Source organism: Sorex araneus, chromosome 2 (assembly GCF_027595985.1).
Source record: "Sorex araneus isolate mSorAra2 chromosome 2, mSorAra2.pri, whole genome shotgun sequence".
In the NCBI taxonomy this organism is placed as follows: domain Eukaryota; kingdom Metazoa; phylum Chordata; class Mammalia; order Eulipotyphla; family Soricidae; genus Sorex; species Sorex araneus.
The window spans coordinates 4,158,816-4,176,283 of NC_073303.1; the positions used below are offsets into that span (position 1 = coordinate 4,158,816).

A 17,468-nucleotide genomic window follows, 5' to 3' on the forward strand; every position below is an offset into this window, starting at 1 on the left:
AGAGGGTGTCTGGGTGGCAGGGACGGTCTTGGGCAGACAAGCAGAGGACAGAAGACAGAGCACACAAAGCAGAAGGTCTTCGCGTGCACCACGCGGCACGCCTCGTCTCCGGCTGGCTTTCCATTGGGAAAGCTAAGAAAACCTTGCGTGGGAGAACAGGGCTGGGCCGTGGAGTGGACCCCCGGACCCCCGGACCCCCGGACCCCCATCTCTGGGTCTCATCGTCCGCCAAGACTGCACGGCACCTTGGAGAGCTTCCGCCTAGAAAAGGGGAAATGAGGGCGGCAGATGGACCCAGAGACGGTGGCGAGTGTCTCTGAGCCAGAAACGGCGAGGACAAACGACACGAAAGGCGCTTCGAGCTGGAAGACCCCTTCCCCCTCCCCTAAGAGAAGTGTCTTGAGTGTCCAAGGAAACAGAAAACAGAATCACCAGGGGAAAAACGCTTGCCAACGCTTGCCTCTGAAAACACCTGTGAGGAAAACCCATTACAGTGAGAGTCACCCAGGAGAGTCACCACTCAACATGGAAAGAATATCCCGGGTGCCAGCTGAATTCCAGCTCAAACATCCCGCTCGGGGTGTGTGTGTGTGTGTGTGTGTGTGTGTGTGTGTGTGTGTGTGTGTGTGTGTGTAAACACTAGGATGGAAAAAGGTTCATAAATTATTTATTCTATTCAGCCATTTGATACTTTTTTAGAGGGGAGGTAGGTGGGGGGGCACATCATGCGATACTCAGGCTTATTCCTTTCTCTGTGCTCAGGGGTCCCTCCTGGGGGGGCTCGGCTACTGGGAGCCAAGCCAGGCCAGCACCCCTTACTCGCTGCGCGCCCCCTAGCCCCCAGCCCCGCACTTCCTCACACTCCCAGCCCATTCAAGGAATGAGGATATTTTTGAAGGCATTTTTTTTTGTTAATATATTTTTTTTCAGTTGTTTTGTTTCCTGCAGGTGCTCTGGTTAAAAGCCCAGAGCGAAACACGAAACCCACACTGTCCTTCTGACATCAGAGCACAGGCCGCGCCTCCTTTTCGGGGAAGGGAGAAGCCCTTCGCTGCTCTGCGTGGTTTCCTTGGCACCTACAAAAGCAACACGGGGTTTCGGGCTGGCCTCCGGGAGAGCGGTTCCCTCCACTTCTCAAATCTGGGGTGGGTGCAGGTGCACCAGACACAGAGCTCATGAAACGCGGGACCCGGGATCAGTGCTCAGCCCAGTCTCCAGCTTGGGAACAAGCGAAGAGACCACCCTCAGCCCCCTGAAGTGTTATGGCAGATCAGGGCTTAATTCTTCCGCGCGGCTACTGTATGCAGTAACCCCTTCCTCCGGGCTCGGACACTGGCCAGTGGCCTATGCCATTGGACCTGATTACGTTTTGCAGGAACCCCGACGATGCCATCTGACTCGCTGTCCTGGCGGAGTCCCTGGGGCCGGCGAGTGACGGGGGCGGCTCCGCCAACGACGGCCTTGACTTGACTCAAGCTCCCTCGCCACCTCTCCCTCCCTGGCCGGGCTGCCACAACCATATTCTCTGCATTCCCCGGGACCCCCCATCCCCCTCCACGCCCAGGCAAATGCCAAGGGTCTGCAGCTGAGGAAGGGCTGGAGTGTCCAGGCCGGTCGGGCGCTCCCAAGCCAGATGGCTGTCGCCCGGCCACCGTGACTTCGATATTGGCGAGGCCAGAGCGTGGCGCTGGCTCTCACGGATGTTGCGGGGAGCCGTGTTTCTCCAGGCCTTCCCGGGGCCTGGAAGAGGAGCCTTGGGAGCAGATGAGTCACCCTCGAAGGGGCGTGTCCTCCTGGGCCGGTGACTCAGCTGTGTGTGACGGGTGGAAGCAGCGCATCACCCCGACGGAGCACAGCAACAAGGGCGAACCCGTGAGCCCCACCACGTTCTCCCGCGCTCCAGGGGGGCGCGCGCGCGTGCCCGAGGCCTTTCGGAAGCGAACCCCGAGAGACCAGCTGCTCCCCCAACCCGAAAGCAGCCACTGGAAGACCAAGGCAGCAAGGCCTCTGGGGAAAACCTGGGGCCTAGAGTGAGGATGGGGGGTGGGGGTCCCCAGGAGCTCCCAGCACCCGCCTCGGGCGTCTCCTTGGGGTCTCTCTGCCCTCCCGCGCCCTTGTCCACGCCGGGACGGAGCTGGGTAGGACCCCGCGCCGCTGGCATTTCTGTCGCAGAGCGGGAGGTGGAGACCGAGTGGGAGCTGATGGCACCGAGGGTTTCTGGCAGGGCCACCTCAGGGGTGCACACGGGCCCCCCAGCTCCGACCCCCCACCCACTCTGCCCTGTGCATCTTTTTTTTTTTTTTTTTGCTTTTTGGGTCACACCCAGCGATGCTCGGGGGTTACTCCTGGCTCTGCACTCAGGAATTACTCCTGGCGGTGCTCAGGGGACCCTATGGGATGCCGGGGAATCGAACCCGGGTCGGCCATGTGCAAGGCAAACGCCCTCCCCATTGTGCTATCACTCCGGCCCCCCACCCTGTGCATCTTGACCCCACAGGCTCACTCTGCAAACATCCTTCTGAAGGGCAGAATCGCCCTCTCTGACCTCTGTCCACTCGCTGACCCGGGCCAGAGGAGGAGCAAAGCCTGGGCCACCGAGGAGAGGTCCTGAAGGGTCCACTCCCGGTGCCACCTGCTCCACCCGTGAGCAGGGGTCATCCCGGTTCTGCAGAGCCCCGAGACCCCCCTCTCCGCATTGCCGTGGAGAAGCCGCCCCCGAACTGTCAAAACAGGGGCGACTGGCGTGTCGGCTGGTGACAAGGGGGTGACCTGCAGCTTCCCTCAAGGTCCGCCCCCGCGAGGTGGAGTAAAGGGACCTGCCTCCTGCGCCCCTGCACACTCAGGGGGTCTTTCGGGCACCTCAGCCCCTCGTGTCTGCAGTTGGGGGTCACAATCCCTCGTGGTAGGTGACCCCGATAGATGGGGTGAATGACGGGGCGACGGGGGAAGGTTGGCGAGGGCACAGCGTGGAGGGTGGGGTCGACCCCGGGACACAGGAGCACCAGAGCGCGGGCTGAGCCGGCTGCACCCACGACGCTGCATGTCAGGGGGAGACGGGCTCACGAGGTGCCGCGGGGGGGGGCGGGTCGAGCCCCGCCGCCTCAGCTGAGGCAGGTAAGGACGCCGGTGCCGTCACGCTCGACACTGCTGCCCTCGGCCACCCCAGCTGGGCCCCCACACACGCAGGCCGGAGGCTCGGCCAGACCCCAGGGAGCAGCAGGCTCCTCCCCTGGGTCCCCCTGGGCCTGGCTGTCCTGGCGGCACGTGGACGTGCTCACACGCACACACGCATGGCACAACGACGACGACGCAGCCTGGCAGCCCCCACCTCTGACAAGGCATCTGCCGGCGACCAGGGCAGGGCAGGGCCGACCACCAAGGGAGGGACGGGGACACACAGGCTGGAAATGAGGGTGGTCCCTCCCGTTCCCTCCCTTCCTCTCCTTCCTCCCTTCCTCTCTCCTCCCTTCCTCTCTCCTTTCTTCCTTTCTCCTCCCTTCCTCTCTCCTCTCTTCCTCTCTCCTCCCTTCCTCTCTCCTTTCTTCCTCTCTCCTCCCTTCCTCTCTCCTCCCTTCCTCTCTCCTCTCTTCCTCTCTCCTCCCTCCCTTATCCTCCTCTCTCCTCTCCTCCCCTTCCTTCCCCTCCTCCTCTTTCCCTTCCTTCCACTCCCCTCCCCTCCCTTCCTCTCCCCTCCTTTCCTCTCCTCTCCTCCCCTCCCCTCCTCTCCTCTCCTCCCTTCCTCTCTCCTCCCTTCCTCTCTCCTCCCTTCCTCTCTCCTCTCTTCCTCTCTCCTCTTCCTCTCTCCTCCCTCCCTTATCCTCCTCTCTCCTCTCCTCCCCTTCCTTCCCCTTCTCCTCTTTCCCTCCCTTCCACTCCCTCCCCTCCCTCTCCTCCCCCTCCACCCTTCCCCTCCCCCATCTTCCCTTCCCCTCTTCTCTCCTCCCCAATCTCCCTCCAGCCTCACCAGGCAGCTCGCCCTCACACCCATCCCCCCATCCCCATCCCGGACCCCAGCCAGGGTCAGGTGGCACAGCAAGGGGCGGCCAACTCTGCAGACTCCAGGCAAACTCTTGTCCTGATCCATCGAGGGGCATTTACAGACAGCGCCCCCGGCGTGCGGAGGAATAGGGGTCCGGAGTGTCAGGGCTCTGGCAGACCTCCTCTATTGCAGTAACCACATGAGGCCCCCCCAGCAAGTGCCCCCAGATAGCTGGAGACGCTCCAGTTTGGACAATTTCAGGAAGAACACACCCGCAGTGTGTTACTTGAGGTTAAGTAACCCTGCCTTGGGGGTTGCTCGAGACGCTCAGGAGGAGTGAAGGTAACGCTTGACGGGAGTGCTCTACACAGACGGCTCAGGACTCCCCCCGCCTGATGGCCTGGGGCTGTTCTCACCGAGCTGGCGCAACACCAGCACCCCAAGACCTCAGTGGGAGGTGCCCACTCAAAGCCCCGCATCACGCTCTCTCTGTGTCTCCTGGCACGGGCGGGGAGCAGAGGCTGCCGGCCCCCGATGCGTGCGCACACCTGGCCCCCAGCCCCCAGGGCTAAGGTGGGCACCATCTCCACCACGGGGGCACAGAGGGGAAGGGCCTGGAAGGCCACGGTGCCTTCATGCCAGTGAGTCCCTCTGACGAGAACAAAGCAGCCGGGCGGGCCGGGAGGGCGGGTGGGAAGGACATCGATGGAACGTATGAAAATAAAGGAAACCTCAAGCCTCATCTTGTGATTGAAGAGGAAGTCAATCATGACCAGCCTGCAGTTTAGTTTATCATCTGGGCCATGGCTCGGCGCGATTGATTTTCTGTTTTTAAATACAAAGACATCCTGGAGAGTGAAAAATAAATAAAAGAGCCCATTGTGGTGAAACTGTCAGGGTCCCCAAAGGATGAGGTGCCGCCGAGGCCGTGGTCTGCACTAAGATCCAGGCTGTGACCCAAATCCGAGGCTCCTGAGCCGTGAGCTCAAACAGCAGAAGGAAGTGCGAACCCAAGGCCAGGAGTGGAGGGGTGAGTTCCGTTCCCAACTCATGTTCTTAAGTTCGATACCATCTCAGGGAATCACGGCCAAGTCCGAGTCCCCAACCTTTCTGACCTATGGAACTTGGGTGCTCAAAGGTGAAGGAGGAAAGACCCATTTTCAATGAAACAAACAAACAAACAAACAAACAAACAAACAAACAAACCTCTCACCCTCTTTGTTCTTGCATCAGGTGGATTTAAATGAAAGCAGCTTGAACTGGGCCCATTTCTTTCACAACAGGTCACCCCTCCCTCTCGGCACCCCACCCTAGCACTGAAAAACAACCACGCACACATTATTTTCTGCAGAGAGGTGACTGAGCCTCTACGCGAACAGAAATAGACTTGACTCCTGGTCAAACCGTCCATTGGGGTAAAATCGAAGAGGTTTTAGGAATTAGTGTACAGGCAAGACACACCCTGTTTACCGAAAGCCTAGAACACAATAACAGCTCCCCGAACAACAGGCTCTGGGCCCCTGGCGACTCTGCAGGGCCACTCAGGGTCCACGCTCTTGCTCTTCGAGGCAAAGGAGAGATTAGGGAGCTTAAGTGGAGAATAAGCATATTCGGGAAAGAGCAGCCGGATCCTTCCGGAATCTAAGAACCCTGGGTCATTTTGAAAGGAATGAGAATGGGTCTTAAAAGGCCTTAAGATCCAGAGGGAACTGCACTCTCTCGGCTTATGCGCTGGCGTCTAGCCAAGCCAGCAAGCTGGCAGTGCAGCCGGCGAAGACAGGGACCCGCCCTTACGCCGTGCCTCAGGCAGGGCAGGGACACCCACAAGGCCTGGGCAGGGTGGGCAGGGTCAGCAGTCCCAGGTGCCAGAGAGAACCAAGTGGTCTTTGCAACACACACACACACACACACACACACACACACACCCTCGCTCTTACCTCCAACATAGGCCGGGCGCTGTCATGGACAGACAAGATATGCGTCACTTTGTTCTTGCTCAGCTGCTCCGCATCCCTGGCATCTGCCAACGAAGGAAAAAGACATTTCTTTAGTTTTCTTCTAATTTCACGTGTTTTTCATTGAACTGCTATGAGATACACAGTTACAAAGCCGTTCACGGCTGGGTTTCACTCATACAACGTTCCAACACTTGTCCCTCCTCCAGGGGACATTCCCCACCACCAATGTCCCTAGTTTCCCTCCTGCCACCCCCCCACCAAGCCCCTTTAGCCTGCATGTATAGCGGGCACGTTCCTTCCTTCTTCCTCCCTTTCTTTCCTTTTGAGCTTTACGGTTTGCAATATAGGTACTGGGAGCTTATCATGTTTGTTCCTTTCCCTACTTTCAGCACTCAGCTCTTATCCAGAGTGAATGACATTTTAATACCATTTGTAGATAAAATCCTTCCTAGAACTCAGTCGTGAAAAAACACAAAATGACTTGCGGATTTTTCTCTCTGGAAACTTCACTAGGGATGGTGGCTGAAAGAATCTCGATTTATGAAATGTAGGGCTATTGCTTTGAATACATTTTGCAGATAACTAAGTTCGTGTCTGCTTGGCACACCTTGGTACACAAGGATCACTGAAAACTTGAAATGCAATTAGATTAATACACATAGTAGTCATGAGCCACTTAAAGAAGTGATCCTGTGAAATACTGATGGCTGAGCTTTGCTCAGTGTGTACACTCAGTAACTTTTTACACAGAAAATAATACATTTTTTGAAAAATATTTTTAATTATCTATTTTTAGCAATCTAAGTTAAAATCAAGCAAAACTCGTTCAATGGAAGAGAGAGGTCTCCTTCATGAGGTGGAGTGGTGAACAGTAAAGCGTTTTTTTTCTTCTTGGTCACGTTCTCATGCGTGCTATACAGAAACGGTTCTAAAGATGAACTAGAACAAACACTAGCCTTGGCCCTTCAGCCCACTGATGAGTCCAGGCCCAGCTCTGTCCATTTAAAGATATGAGAGTCAGGCACCTCCTTGCAAACGTCACCCCTAGCACCCTTTCATCCACAGCAACGCAGAGGCACCCGCCCCAGCCTGGGCTCTTGCAGTCTTAAAGTAGCTCTTTAGCCCTGCAAGGTGGCAGGGAAGGGCTAGTTCTGCCCTAGTGCCCCGATTACCACTGCGCGTGCGCAGTCCCTGGAACTCCGTGCAGACAGGGAGTCGCCATTTTGAATGGCGGCTCAGGGAGTCGCCATATTGAGTGGCAGGGAGTCGCCATGTTGAAAGGACCCGGGCAAGCTGGGCCAGGAGCCGGGCGTGGGGAACCCAAGGAGGAACGCAGACGAGGCGGGGCAGCACACGAGGGAGAATCCACGCCCCGCGGAGCACGGGCCAGTGACAACCATGACAAAGATGTGACAAGACTGGATGGAAGGCACGACCGTCCGGATTCTGATTCTGCCCAGGATTTGCATGTGAACGATCGATATTTTTCTCACTATTAATTTTGGTTGTGTGATTTCCCGGCCACACCTGGTGGTGCTCAGGGGTCACCCCTGGTGGTGCTCCGGGGGCCCTGTGGGGTGCTGGGAATAGAATCTGGGTTGGCCACATGCAAGGCAAATGCCCTGCCTGCTGTACTATTCATCAGCCTCTATGCATTTTTTAATTTTAATTTTTAAAAGTTTATTTATTTGTTTTTTTGCAGTGCCCGGGATGGAACCCAAGGCCTCACACACAAAGCAAGGGCTCGAGCAGTCCCGAACCCAGCCCCAAATTCAACCTTTGAGCACGCAGGATTCAGTGGTCTTTAGTATCTTCACAAAGTTGTGAAACAATCACAAGCTGACTTTAGAACATTTCCCTCACCCCGTCAATATGCTTGAAATCCACACAAGAGTGTGAGCCGGCAACAAGATCTGATACTGTTGAATCTACCAGCAGACCACCAGACACCACCACCAAGACTGCAGGACCCCGGGAAGACAGAAGCAGCTCCAGCCAGGGCCTGTACATTAGATATTGCTTTGCTCTTCATGACTTTCAATCAGGGAAGGCTGCCTGGAGGCTGCCTCCCCACAGAGGCACTGCAGAGAGGACCCTGGCCACAGAGTCACTGGCATGTACCTGTGTGTACAAGGCAGCGAGTTTCCTATCAGCCTCTGCAGAACTGGGGGGAAGCTGGCTCGGACAGAGACCCTCTTCCAAATACCGGCAACGGTCAGGGCAGAAGTTAGTCCTCTGCTGTTCAATCTGGGGTCTCTCAGGAGGCAGCCTGATGTCCTCGGGGAGCGTGTTAGAATCGCGGACTCCCAGCAGGAGGCATCCCAAAGGCCGCGGCCCGGAGGCACTGCTGTCCCCTCCCCACGGGGGCACCTGGACGCCATTTCTCAACCAGAAAACAGGTCACAGCCACTTGCAGTCAGAAACGGGCCAAGTAGAAGCGCCGAGAGGAAGGTCGTGTGAGCGCACGTGGAGACGCACCCCCCGGTGGTCTCAGGGTGCCAGTCTGAGCACGGAGGGAATTCATGCTCCAGTCTTCTGTGGCCACAGAGATGAGTAAGAGCAACCGGTCCTAACTCCAGGAAATGCCAGAGGAGCTACAGAAAATAACCGAGCCCAGAGGGTCAAGTTCAACTGCCTTTGCAGTAAGCGAACACAAAGACACTGGAAGAAGCATTAGAAATGAATGCTAGCAGCTAAAAATGTAGAAAATTAAGGGAAAAAAAAGAATGTTATCAACAGTAGAGCTTGTGGGAGAAAAAAGGCCGGGGAGGGGTTTGGTCTACACCTGGCTCTGCGCTGATACTACTCCTGTTTCTGTGCTCCCGGCAGGGCTCAGGAGACCCCGTGTGGCGTCAGGGATAAAACAGAGGCCAGCAGGATTTAGGGAAGATGCTTTGCTTCCTACATCAACTCCCTAAACCCTCCCCCTTTTTTTGAGGGGCAGGGCGGGGGGCGGGGAGGTCAGGGAGGTTGAGCCGGTGAGACTGAATGCACAGAAACACAGAGCCCTCGTTTCAATGAGGTTTCATACTCCTGCAATCAGCAGCACGCTGGCACCTCCCCTGGGGATGTGCCCTTCCCACCGAGAGGTTAGAGGCGGGCGGTTCCTCTCCGCCAGCCGCCGCCCGGCCAATGAGAGAATGCCACAGGCCAGCACAGCAGCCAGCCTACACCACACCCCCGCTTCCCCCAGTGACCTCTTTGCTTACAGGAGTCCCTCAAAGGTCTGTCTAGGTTGGCCCGGGCTTTAGATCTGAAAAACACGCGTGCCTCTATCTCCTAGAGAGACTTGACTTCCAAGCTGCCCTTGCTGTTCTCCCAGGCTCATGTTGTTTGTGAAATAACTGACAGACTTTTGTGTGAGCCCCACCTGCTCAAGCAACGCACAGCCTGGGGGAGAGAATGACTTTCCAACATCCACTGCCCAGAGAGAGAGAGAGAGAGACAGAGACAGAGACAGAGAGAGACAGAGATGGAGAGAGGGGGGAGAGGGAGATACAGAGGGAGAGATAGAGGGAGATAGAGGGGGGAGAGAGAAAGGGGACAGAGAGAGGGAGAGAGGGACAAGGAGATGGAGAGAGAGAGGGAGAGAGAGAAGGGGGGAGACAGAGGGAGAGATAGAGGGAGAGGGAGAGAGAGGGGGAGAGAGAGAGAGAGAGGGGACAGAGAGAGGGAGAGAGGGATAGGCAGATGGAGAGAGAGAGGGAGAGAGAGAAGGGGGAGACCGAGGGAGAGAGGGAGATAGAGGGAGAGGGAGAGAGAGGGAGAGACAGAGGGAGAGGGAGAGGGAGATAGAGAGGGAGAGAGAGAAGGGGGGAGACAGAGGGAGAGAGAGACAGAGACAGAGAGACAGAGAGAGACAGAGATGGAGAGAGGGGGGAGAGGGAGAGAGGGAGATACAGAGGGAGAGAGGGAGATAGAAGGGGGAGAGAGAAGGGACAGAGAGGGACAGAGAGGGACAAGGAGATGGAGAGAGAGGGAGAGAGAGAAGGGGAGAGATAGAGGGAGAGGGACAGAGAGGGGGAGAGAGAGAGAGAGGTCATGCAGGGTGGCAGCCAGGGAGGGAGGGCAGCAGAGGGCAAGCCCCCTCTGTACTAAGGGACCCGGCTCCTCTGCGGTGACCCTGGGCCCCACGCCATATTTGGAGTCAATTCTTAAGCAACTTCTGTCTCCCCCGTTAAGAATGTGCTGACCAACGGCAGGACCTTCCGATCTCTCTTGCAGCGAGAGTTCGTCCCTCAAAGGACTGAACCCCGCTCAGGAGGGGGAGGATGGGGTCACCGTCAGCCTCAGAGCGCCAGCGCGAGCGACCAACACCTGCATCAGGTGGTGGAACAAGAACGGGGATGCTGGTTTGGTGGAAGGGACGTCGGCGTGACGGAGACGCAGGCCTGTGTCCCCTGGGTCGTGCTGTCGTGGTGGCAGTGACGACGCTGATGTCCCTGACTGCCACTAACTGCTCACCAGCGCCTCCGGGAGTGACCCCTGAGCGCAGGGCCAGGACTAAGACCTGAGCACCCCGAGGGGGCCCCAAGCACAAGCCAACACCCAGGACAAGATGGTAAAGCCTGTGCCGAGAAACAGCAGAGCCAGGATTTGGCAAAGAGGGAACAGGGCAGAGGACGGAAAGGCTGAGCTCACCGCCAGCTCACGCGTGGCTCCAAGGTCACTGTCACGTAGCCTACTGGCTAGGCCTGGGTGCCACTAAATTATACTTACGGCCCCCAGCCTGGCCTCCTCTCTGGGCATCTCCCTGGCAGACAGAGAACAGAAGGTCCGAGGCCCTGCACTGAGCAGCCTGCTGCCCATCTGCCTGGACTTCTGTGGACGTCTTCAAACCCTGCAGGCCTCCTCGGGCAAGGGACGGCGGGGAAGGAAGCTGCGGGCCCCTGCATGGCCTCTCCACTCGGGCAGAGACGTCGCTAAGCCCCAGCGCCTCCACTGAGAGGCTCTTGCTCGAGACAGCCTGGGCTACTCTGCGGATTTTCCTCTGACGGAAAAGTCACCCGATGATGAAAAAACACCGGATTCAATCAAAATGTGGAGGGGGAGAAACAGGAAACGGCAAAGTGACACGTAAAGGATCCAGCGGGAAGGTCAGAGGGAAGAGGAGCAAAGGGAAAATGGGGAAGGAACAAGGAGAGGGGAGGAAGGGAGGGGAGGGGAGAGGAGAGACTGTTCAATGAGTGGATGGCGGATACCACCAGCAAGGCCTGGTGGCCACACCATCCACACTCTGGAAAAGAAAGATCTCGGAGAAGGTCGAATATGAGCTTCCGGACAAGCCTCACCCACGAGGAGGAAAACCCAGCAGGAAAACCTAGTAGGAAAACCCAGGTATGAGGGACCCGTGACAGAGATTTCCAAACCTGCTTGGATCAGGACTGGGCCTCCCCCCAGCTCCCCAGTTTTCCAGTAGCTTGGCAGTCACACCCACAAACTGCCCCCGGCGCCATGTGATCTCATCAACAGCCGAGATCAGAGTCTATAAACCAAAGCTCCCCGGAAGTAAGTGATTATACTCTAGCCCACTTATGCACCAAAAGTAGCACACATTCGTTTGGTTTTAACATACTTGCTTGTATTCTCTTAGTCCGGCCTTAAATGGCTCCTGAATGAAATGCAACAACCTTCACACAACTTTCTTATTGTGGTGGGCAGGTGCTCGGTGGTGGGATTGGTGCTTGAATATTATCTGTAATCAACTACTGTGAACTACTTTATGAAAATAAAATATATAAAAAAAAATTTTTTTTAAATGTGAGGGGCTGGAGCAATAGCACAGTGGGTAGGGCGTTTGCCTTGTACGCGGCTGACCCGGGTTCGATTCCCAGCATCCCATATGGTCCTCTGAGCACTGCCAGGAGTAATTCCTGAGTGCAGAGCCAGGAGTAACTCCTGTGAATTGCCAGGTGTGACCCAAAAAGAAAAGAAAAGAAAAAGAATGTGAGCGAGCTTTGTCTGAACGCTCCTCTGCCAGAGGCGGCCAGGGCCCCCTGGGCACAGGCTACTGGTCACTTGGAAGGAGAAGAAAGTGGTGTGGGCAGCTGGGTCCACTCGCCGACAGGCAGCAGCGTCTCACCCTGGCCTTCCATGGGGGCTTCGGGGCTCCCATCTCCTCCCGGTACTGCCCACCGAGTCCCAGGGGAGGGGGGTGCATCGGCTCTGGCACTGGGGGGCCGCACCGTCCACTCACACAGGGTCCCAGGTCGGGGCTGCCCTCCCGTGCCCGCCCCCATCAAGGCTGTGCCATCCTCTGTGGGCGCAGGGCGACTGGCCCGTGGGCGCTGGGGCCAGGGGACCCCTAGGGAGGACACAGCTTCTCTCGGCTCTGCGGCCGCCCACTAGGGACAGAACACATGTCCGGGACCTCCCAGCATGCAGACCGGACGTCCAGCCCGCGGGACGGACATGTCCACTCCCCAGCAGCAGGTGGACGCGGCCCTGCCCTCCGGCCTCGGACGTGGTCCGCACTCACGTGCCTTCCCGGTCCCCCTGGCCCCGACCACAGCCAACAGGCAACGGTGCTGCCACGCCCCCAGCTGGACGGACTAAGGCTTGGGCGGCCGATCGCGGGCCCTTAAGGCGAGCGGCCAGGGAGCGGGAGTCAGGGGAGGCCGGGGACGCCAGGGTCACCCCCACGTCTGAGAGCCACGTAGGCCTCAGGGGACACTGCCCCGTTCAGAGCCGCGTGCCAACCCGGCTGCTGTGTGCCTTTCTACCTCGAAGAATTGATCCTAAACTCCGCCCCCGGTCATCAAACTGTCCCTCCTGCCGCCCCCCCACCCCACCCCGAGAGAGAGGTTAATAATAGCTCAGTAAATAACCCCTGGAGACGCTGGCCCTTTGATCCGTCCCACAGCCCCGAGCCCGACCACAGAGGCCGGCCGCTGTTTTCAGAACGACAGCGCTTACTAATTTGGGAACTCCGGGGCTATTTTTTAACATGTTCGAGCGGCATTAGCACCTGTCGGCTCCATCTCCCTTGGCCTTCTGGGTGGGGGTCAAAGGGCGGCAGGGGAGCCGCTGGGGACGGGGAGGAAAGGGGTCCCCGGGGCAGCGCGCAGCTGGGGCCGGCGTCCTGGCGGCCGGAGAGGGAGGGGTCCCCGGGTGGGCTGGACTCGGAGCCGCCCCCCCACCCCTGTGCTGGGACTCCAAGTGCCCGCTCACCCTGGGGCCCAGGGAGAGCCCCGGAGCAGGGCCACGAGCACCGGCCGTAGATGTGGAGCCATCCGGGGGGGTCTCAAGACCTGGTCTCTGAAAGCAGAGTGACAGCGACGCAAACCACGGCCCTGGAAGCTGACAAGTCAGGCCGCGGCTTGCCCCATTGGCTCTTTGGCTGCCTGATTCTTGTTATGGGCCCTGGACTCCCAAGCAGTGCTCAGCAGCTCTGGGGTCTATTCCCTGCTGTCCTCAGCCCGCCAGGACCCCGGGGAGGCAGCACGGCCTGGCCCTGGGGCAGGGAGGGGGGACGTGAGGGCGGAGCCTGAAGTTGCTTCCCAGCTGCAGGCGCCTTCCCCGGGCCAGAGAGACCCCGGGCAGCAGGCGGCCTAACGCGGCAGAAAGGGGGGCTGTCTGCTGCAGGGTTGGGGGGGGCTGTCTGCTGCAGGAGGGGGGCTGTCTGCTGCAGGGAGGGGGGCTGTCTGCTGCAGGGTGGGGGGACTGTCTGCACGCGGGAAGGGCCCAGGCCACCCCGCCAGGGGTCTGGGGCACAAGGGTGACGCCCAGCCCGGCACCAAGACTGCGCCCAGGTGCCTCTTCCAGGCCGGGCCTCGCCCCTGCACACACACCCTGACTCGGCCACGCGCGAGAAGGAAGCCAGCGCTGCCCCCGGGAGGAAACTCCCCCTGGGTGAAGGGGACTCCCATCCCCACCGGCCCAGGGCTGGGGGTAGCCGGGGGACACAGAGACTCGCGCTGGCCGTAGAGGGGACGGGACGCCGTGCTCGGAGAACTCGAGATGGTCAGGAGATGCTCCAGCCACGGAAAAGGACAGAAGCGAAACGGCTCCCAGCCCGGCAGACAGAACGGGGAGCGACGGCTTCGGGGGTGGGGGTGGGGAGAGAGAGAGAAAGAGAGAGGGAGGCCTGCGGGGAGGGACCTGTCGAGTGGGTCCGTCTTCCATCAGGCGAGGCGCGTGGGGTCCCCACAGCAGGGACAGGGACGGCGACGCTCACCTTTGAAGTTGCCGATGTACAGCCCGGGCAGGATCTGAGGGAGAGACAGACACAGTGAGCCGCGCAGCTGGCACTGACAGAGGCGCCCGCAGGCCACAGCCCGGGCCCGGGGGGACAGCGGGGGTCGCAGTCACTGGGCGCCAGCCTGCCCCGGCCTCGCCACCAGGAGCCTGCCGGTGCCTGTGGACGCTGCTGCCCCCAACCCCACGGGGCCTCCAGAGCTCCCAGCATCTCAAGCCTAGCCCCGACCTGAGACCACCCTCCTCCCCCACACACGTGCGTGCACACACACGCAGACACATGCACACGCACACATGCACGCACAAGCGCGCACAGACACATGCACACGCGCACACATGCACATGCGCACACATGCATGCTCAAGCACGCAGACATACACACACGCGCACACATGCATGCACATGCGCGCACAGACACATACACACACATGCACACGTGCACACATGCATGCACACGTGCGCACAGGCACATGCACACGCACACATGCACACGTGCACACATGCATATACATGCATACATGTGCACACACACACAGACACTTTCTCTCCCTGCACCCCACATACCCCAGCTTCTCTCTCCAGCAAATCTGCCCCTCGCACTCCGAGCCACTCCCCCCGGGGCCCCCCATCACAGAGCCATGCTGCTTTCTCCACCCCAGCCCTGCCCTGCCACCATGGGGCAGCTCGTCCCACCCGGAGCCCTCGGGGAGCGTGTCCCAATGTCCTGAGGCCTCTGTGCTCACACACAGCCCACCCCAGCTTGACCTCCGCCGCATGCCACCGGGAGTGACCCTTGGTCACGGGGTCAGGAAAAAGCCCCGAGTCCAGCCTGGTGGCAGCCCCGCCCTCAGTGTGAACTGTATACACGTGAGTTTGTAAGAACACATGGTCTCTCCCCAAAGTGTGCCTTCTGAGGCGGCGGTCCTCGGAGCAGACGCCCAGCACCCCCGGGTGTGTGACCCACTCTATCCCGGGGCCGGGTGTCTGGCCGAGTGAGTGACGCACGCGGGTGCCACGTGAGCGGTCGCCATGGCCGGCCAGCACTGCCCTGGTGGCCCCCGAGAAGAGCCCCTGGGTGCCCTGGGCACCGCTGCTGGGGCCCGAGCACACGTGAGCCTGGTGCCAGGCACAGTCCGGGGGCAGGGCCCTCACCCCGTGGGCCGCCGCTTCCACCATGACCCTCCCCCTCCCCCTCCCAAACCCTGAACCCGGGACGAGCCCGTCCCCTCGGGGCCAGCCTGCACATGGAGCGGCTCAGGGCCCGGAGCCGGAACCGGGCTATTTCTCACACAGCTCCTCCCCTGCCCGGGCTTTGCCCGGTGTCCCCCACTGCCCCTCGCCCCCCACCCCCCACTGCTGGGGCGCGTGAGTGGCAGCAGGGTTGGGCCGAGGCCGCCTGCCGGGACCCTCCAGTGAGTGACAGAGGGACCGGGGAGGGGGAAGAGAGGCGCCAGGCCCCATGGTTCCCCCGCACCTGGGCAGGGCGCCGGCCATCCCCCCAGCGACCCCACACCCGGGGAGGGCAAGTCAGCTCCGAGGGAGCCCAGAGGTCCCAAAGGACCCCGCCCCCCCCCCCACACACACACACAGGCTCTGTGTCCTGGCTGGGTGAGGCCATTTCCTGGAGCAAGGGGTCAGTGTCCACACTGCCCAGTGGACAGACCTTCAATCTGCCCTGTCGGTCGGCACGATTCTCCCGGGAGGAAGGGCGGAGGATGCCCCCGTCCATCTTGCTCCAAAGCGTCACAAAGAATTCAAGTGCCCAGAGACACTTGACACTTGGCAGCGGGGCTGCTGGCAGCTGCTGGCCGGCAGCTCCGGGCACCGCCCCGGGTCCTGCCCACTCCTGGCCGGCGAGCGGGCACCAGGCGCAGGAGCCGCAGGCCTGCCTGGACCCTCATGCCCAGGCTCCCTGCAGTGCTCCTCCGGGTTCCGGCCAAGAATCCCACACCCCAGTTTACCAGGAACCCGCCCGCCCCGGAACCCTGGCCAGGGCTTCTCCATCCAGCCCCGGGACGCAGACGTGACGGAAAGGCCCGACCGGCTCCTGCTTCCCTGGGGAGGAAGGAGGTGATGCAGCCGGAATCCTTGAGGACATCCAGGAGGCGGTGACCCCCGGGGGACGCCTGAGAAGGGGGCAGGAGAGGGAGGGATGGGCAGGGGAGCACAAGCCTGGCGAGAGGACTCGGGGCGGTGGGTGCTGGGAGCAGAGTGGCCCCCAGGAGCCCTGAGGGCCGCGTTGGCACCTGCCTGCACTTCCCAGCAGGACTCGGCTTCCCGTGCACCTGCGTTCACTGCGGGGGGCACGGGGGTGGGGCCGCAGTACGGGGGTGGGGCCGTCGCCCTGTATGCAGCCGCTGCCCAGGACCTGGTTCCACTCGGGCGCCACGGACGGTCCCCTGAGCACCGTGAGGGCTGACTCCTGAGCACAGGTCAGGAATGGGCCCCTGAGCACTGCCAGCTACTTCTGCCTCCCCCAACCCCCCCCCCACACAAACTTCTGATTTCAAGACAAGCCCCTCGCCTACCTGGCCAGTCTCTCGGCTACTCCTAACTCTGTGCTCAGGGGCCCCTGCAGTGTTGGGGGGACGGGGTGGGGGGAGACTCAGGCCTCCTGTGGTGAAGCCTGTGGAGAGCCTTCTGCCTACTTCCAACTGGCTAAGTCCAGTTTTGCTTTTCTGCTTTGTCCTGTCCCTACCTTCTCTGTTCATGTGAACTATTACCCTGATGTTCATTTCTTTGAATGAGAAGCCTTTTGTAAAAAATTTTTTTCTCAATTTTTTTTTTTTTTTTTTTTGCTTTTTAGGTCATACCCAACAGTGCACAGGGGTTACTCCTGGCTCTGCACTCAGGAATTATTCCTGGCAATGCTCAGGGGACCATATGGGATGCTGGGAATCGAACCTGGGTCGGCCGCGTGCAAGGCAAATGCCCTCCCCGCTGTGCTATCCCTCCAGCCCCTAAAAAAAATTTTTTTTTAAATGGTAATGACTAGTTGGGCTGGAACAATAGCACAGCCAGTAGGGCGTTCACCTTGCACGCGGCCTACCTGGGTTCGATTCCTCCACCCCTCTCGGTGAGCCCGGCAAGCTACCGAGAGTATCCCGCCCACACGGCAGAGCCTGGCAAGCTACCCGCAGGATATTGGATATGCCAAAAACAGTCACAACAAGTCTCACAATGGAGACGATACTAGTGCCCGGTCGAGCAAATCGATGAGCAACAGCAAATCGATGAGCAAATCGATGACAGTGACAGTGTCAGTGATTGATTAGTTAATGTGGTGATGTGATAACATATATTTTGGTAATATGTGTGCATGTATACATGTATGG

At 59.5% G+C, this 17,468-nt stretch overlaps 1 protein-coding gene across 2 annotated transcripts in view; it reads right to left on the bottom strand.

The window, feature by feature from the left end:
* Positions 1 to 17,468, bottom strand: part of DUSP22 (dual specificity phosphatase 22) — a 61,615-nt gene that overhangs the window by 34,912 nt on the left and 9,235 nt on the right. For both annotated transcript variants that reach the window (XM_004618812.2, XM_004618811.2), the window contains exons 2-3: positions 14,114 to 14,147; positions 5,917 to 5,999 (exon numbers count right to left, since the gene is read on the bottom strand). In XM_004618812.2, the coding sequence (XP_004618869.1) occupies positions 5,917 to 5,999; positions 14,114 to 14,147 (117 nt within the window). The remainder of the gene's footprint in view (positions 1 to 5,916; positions 6,000 to 14,113; positions 14,148 to 17,468) is intronic.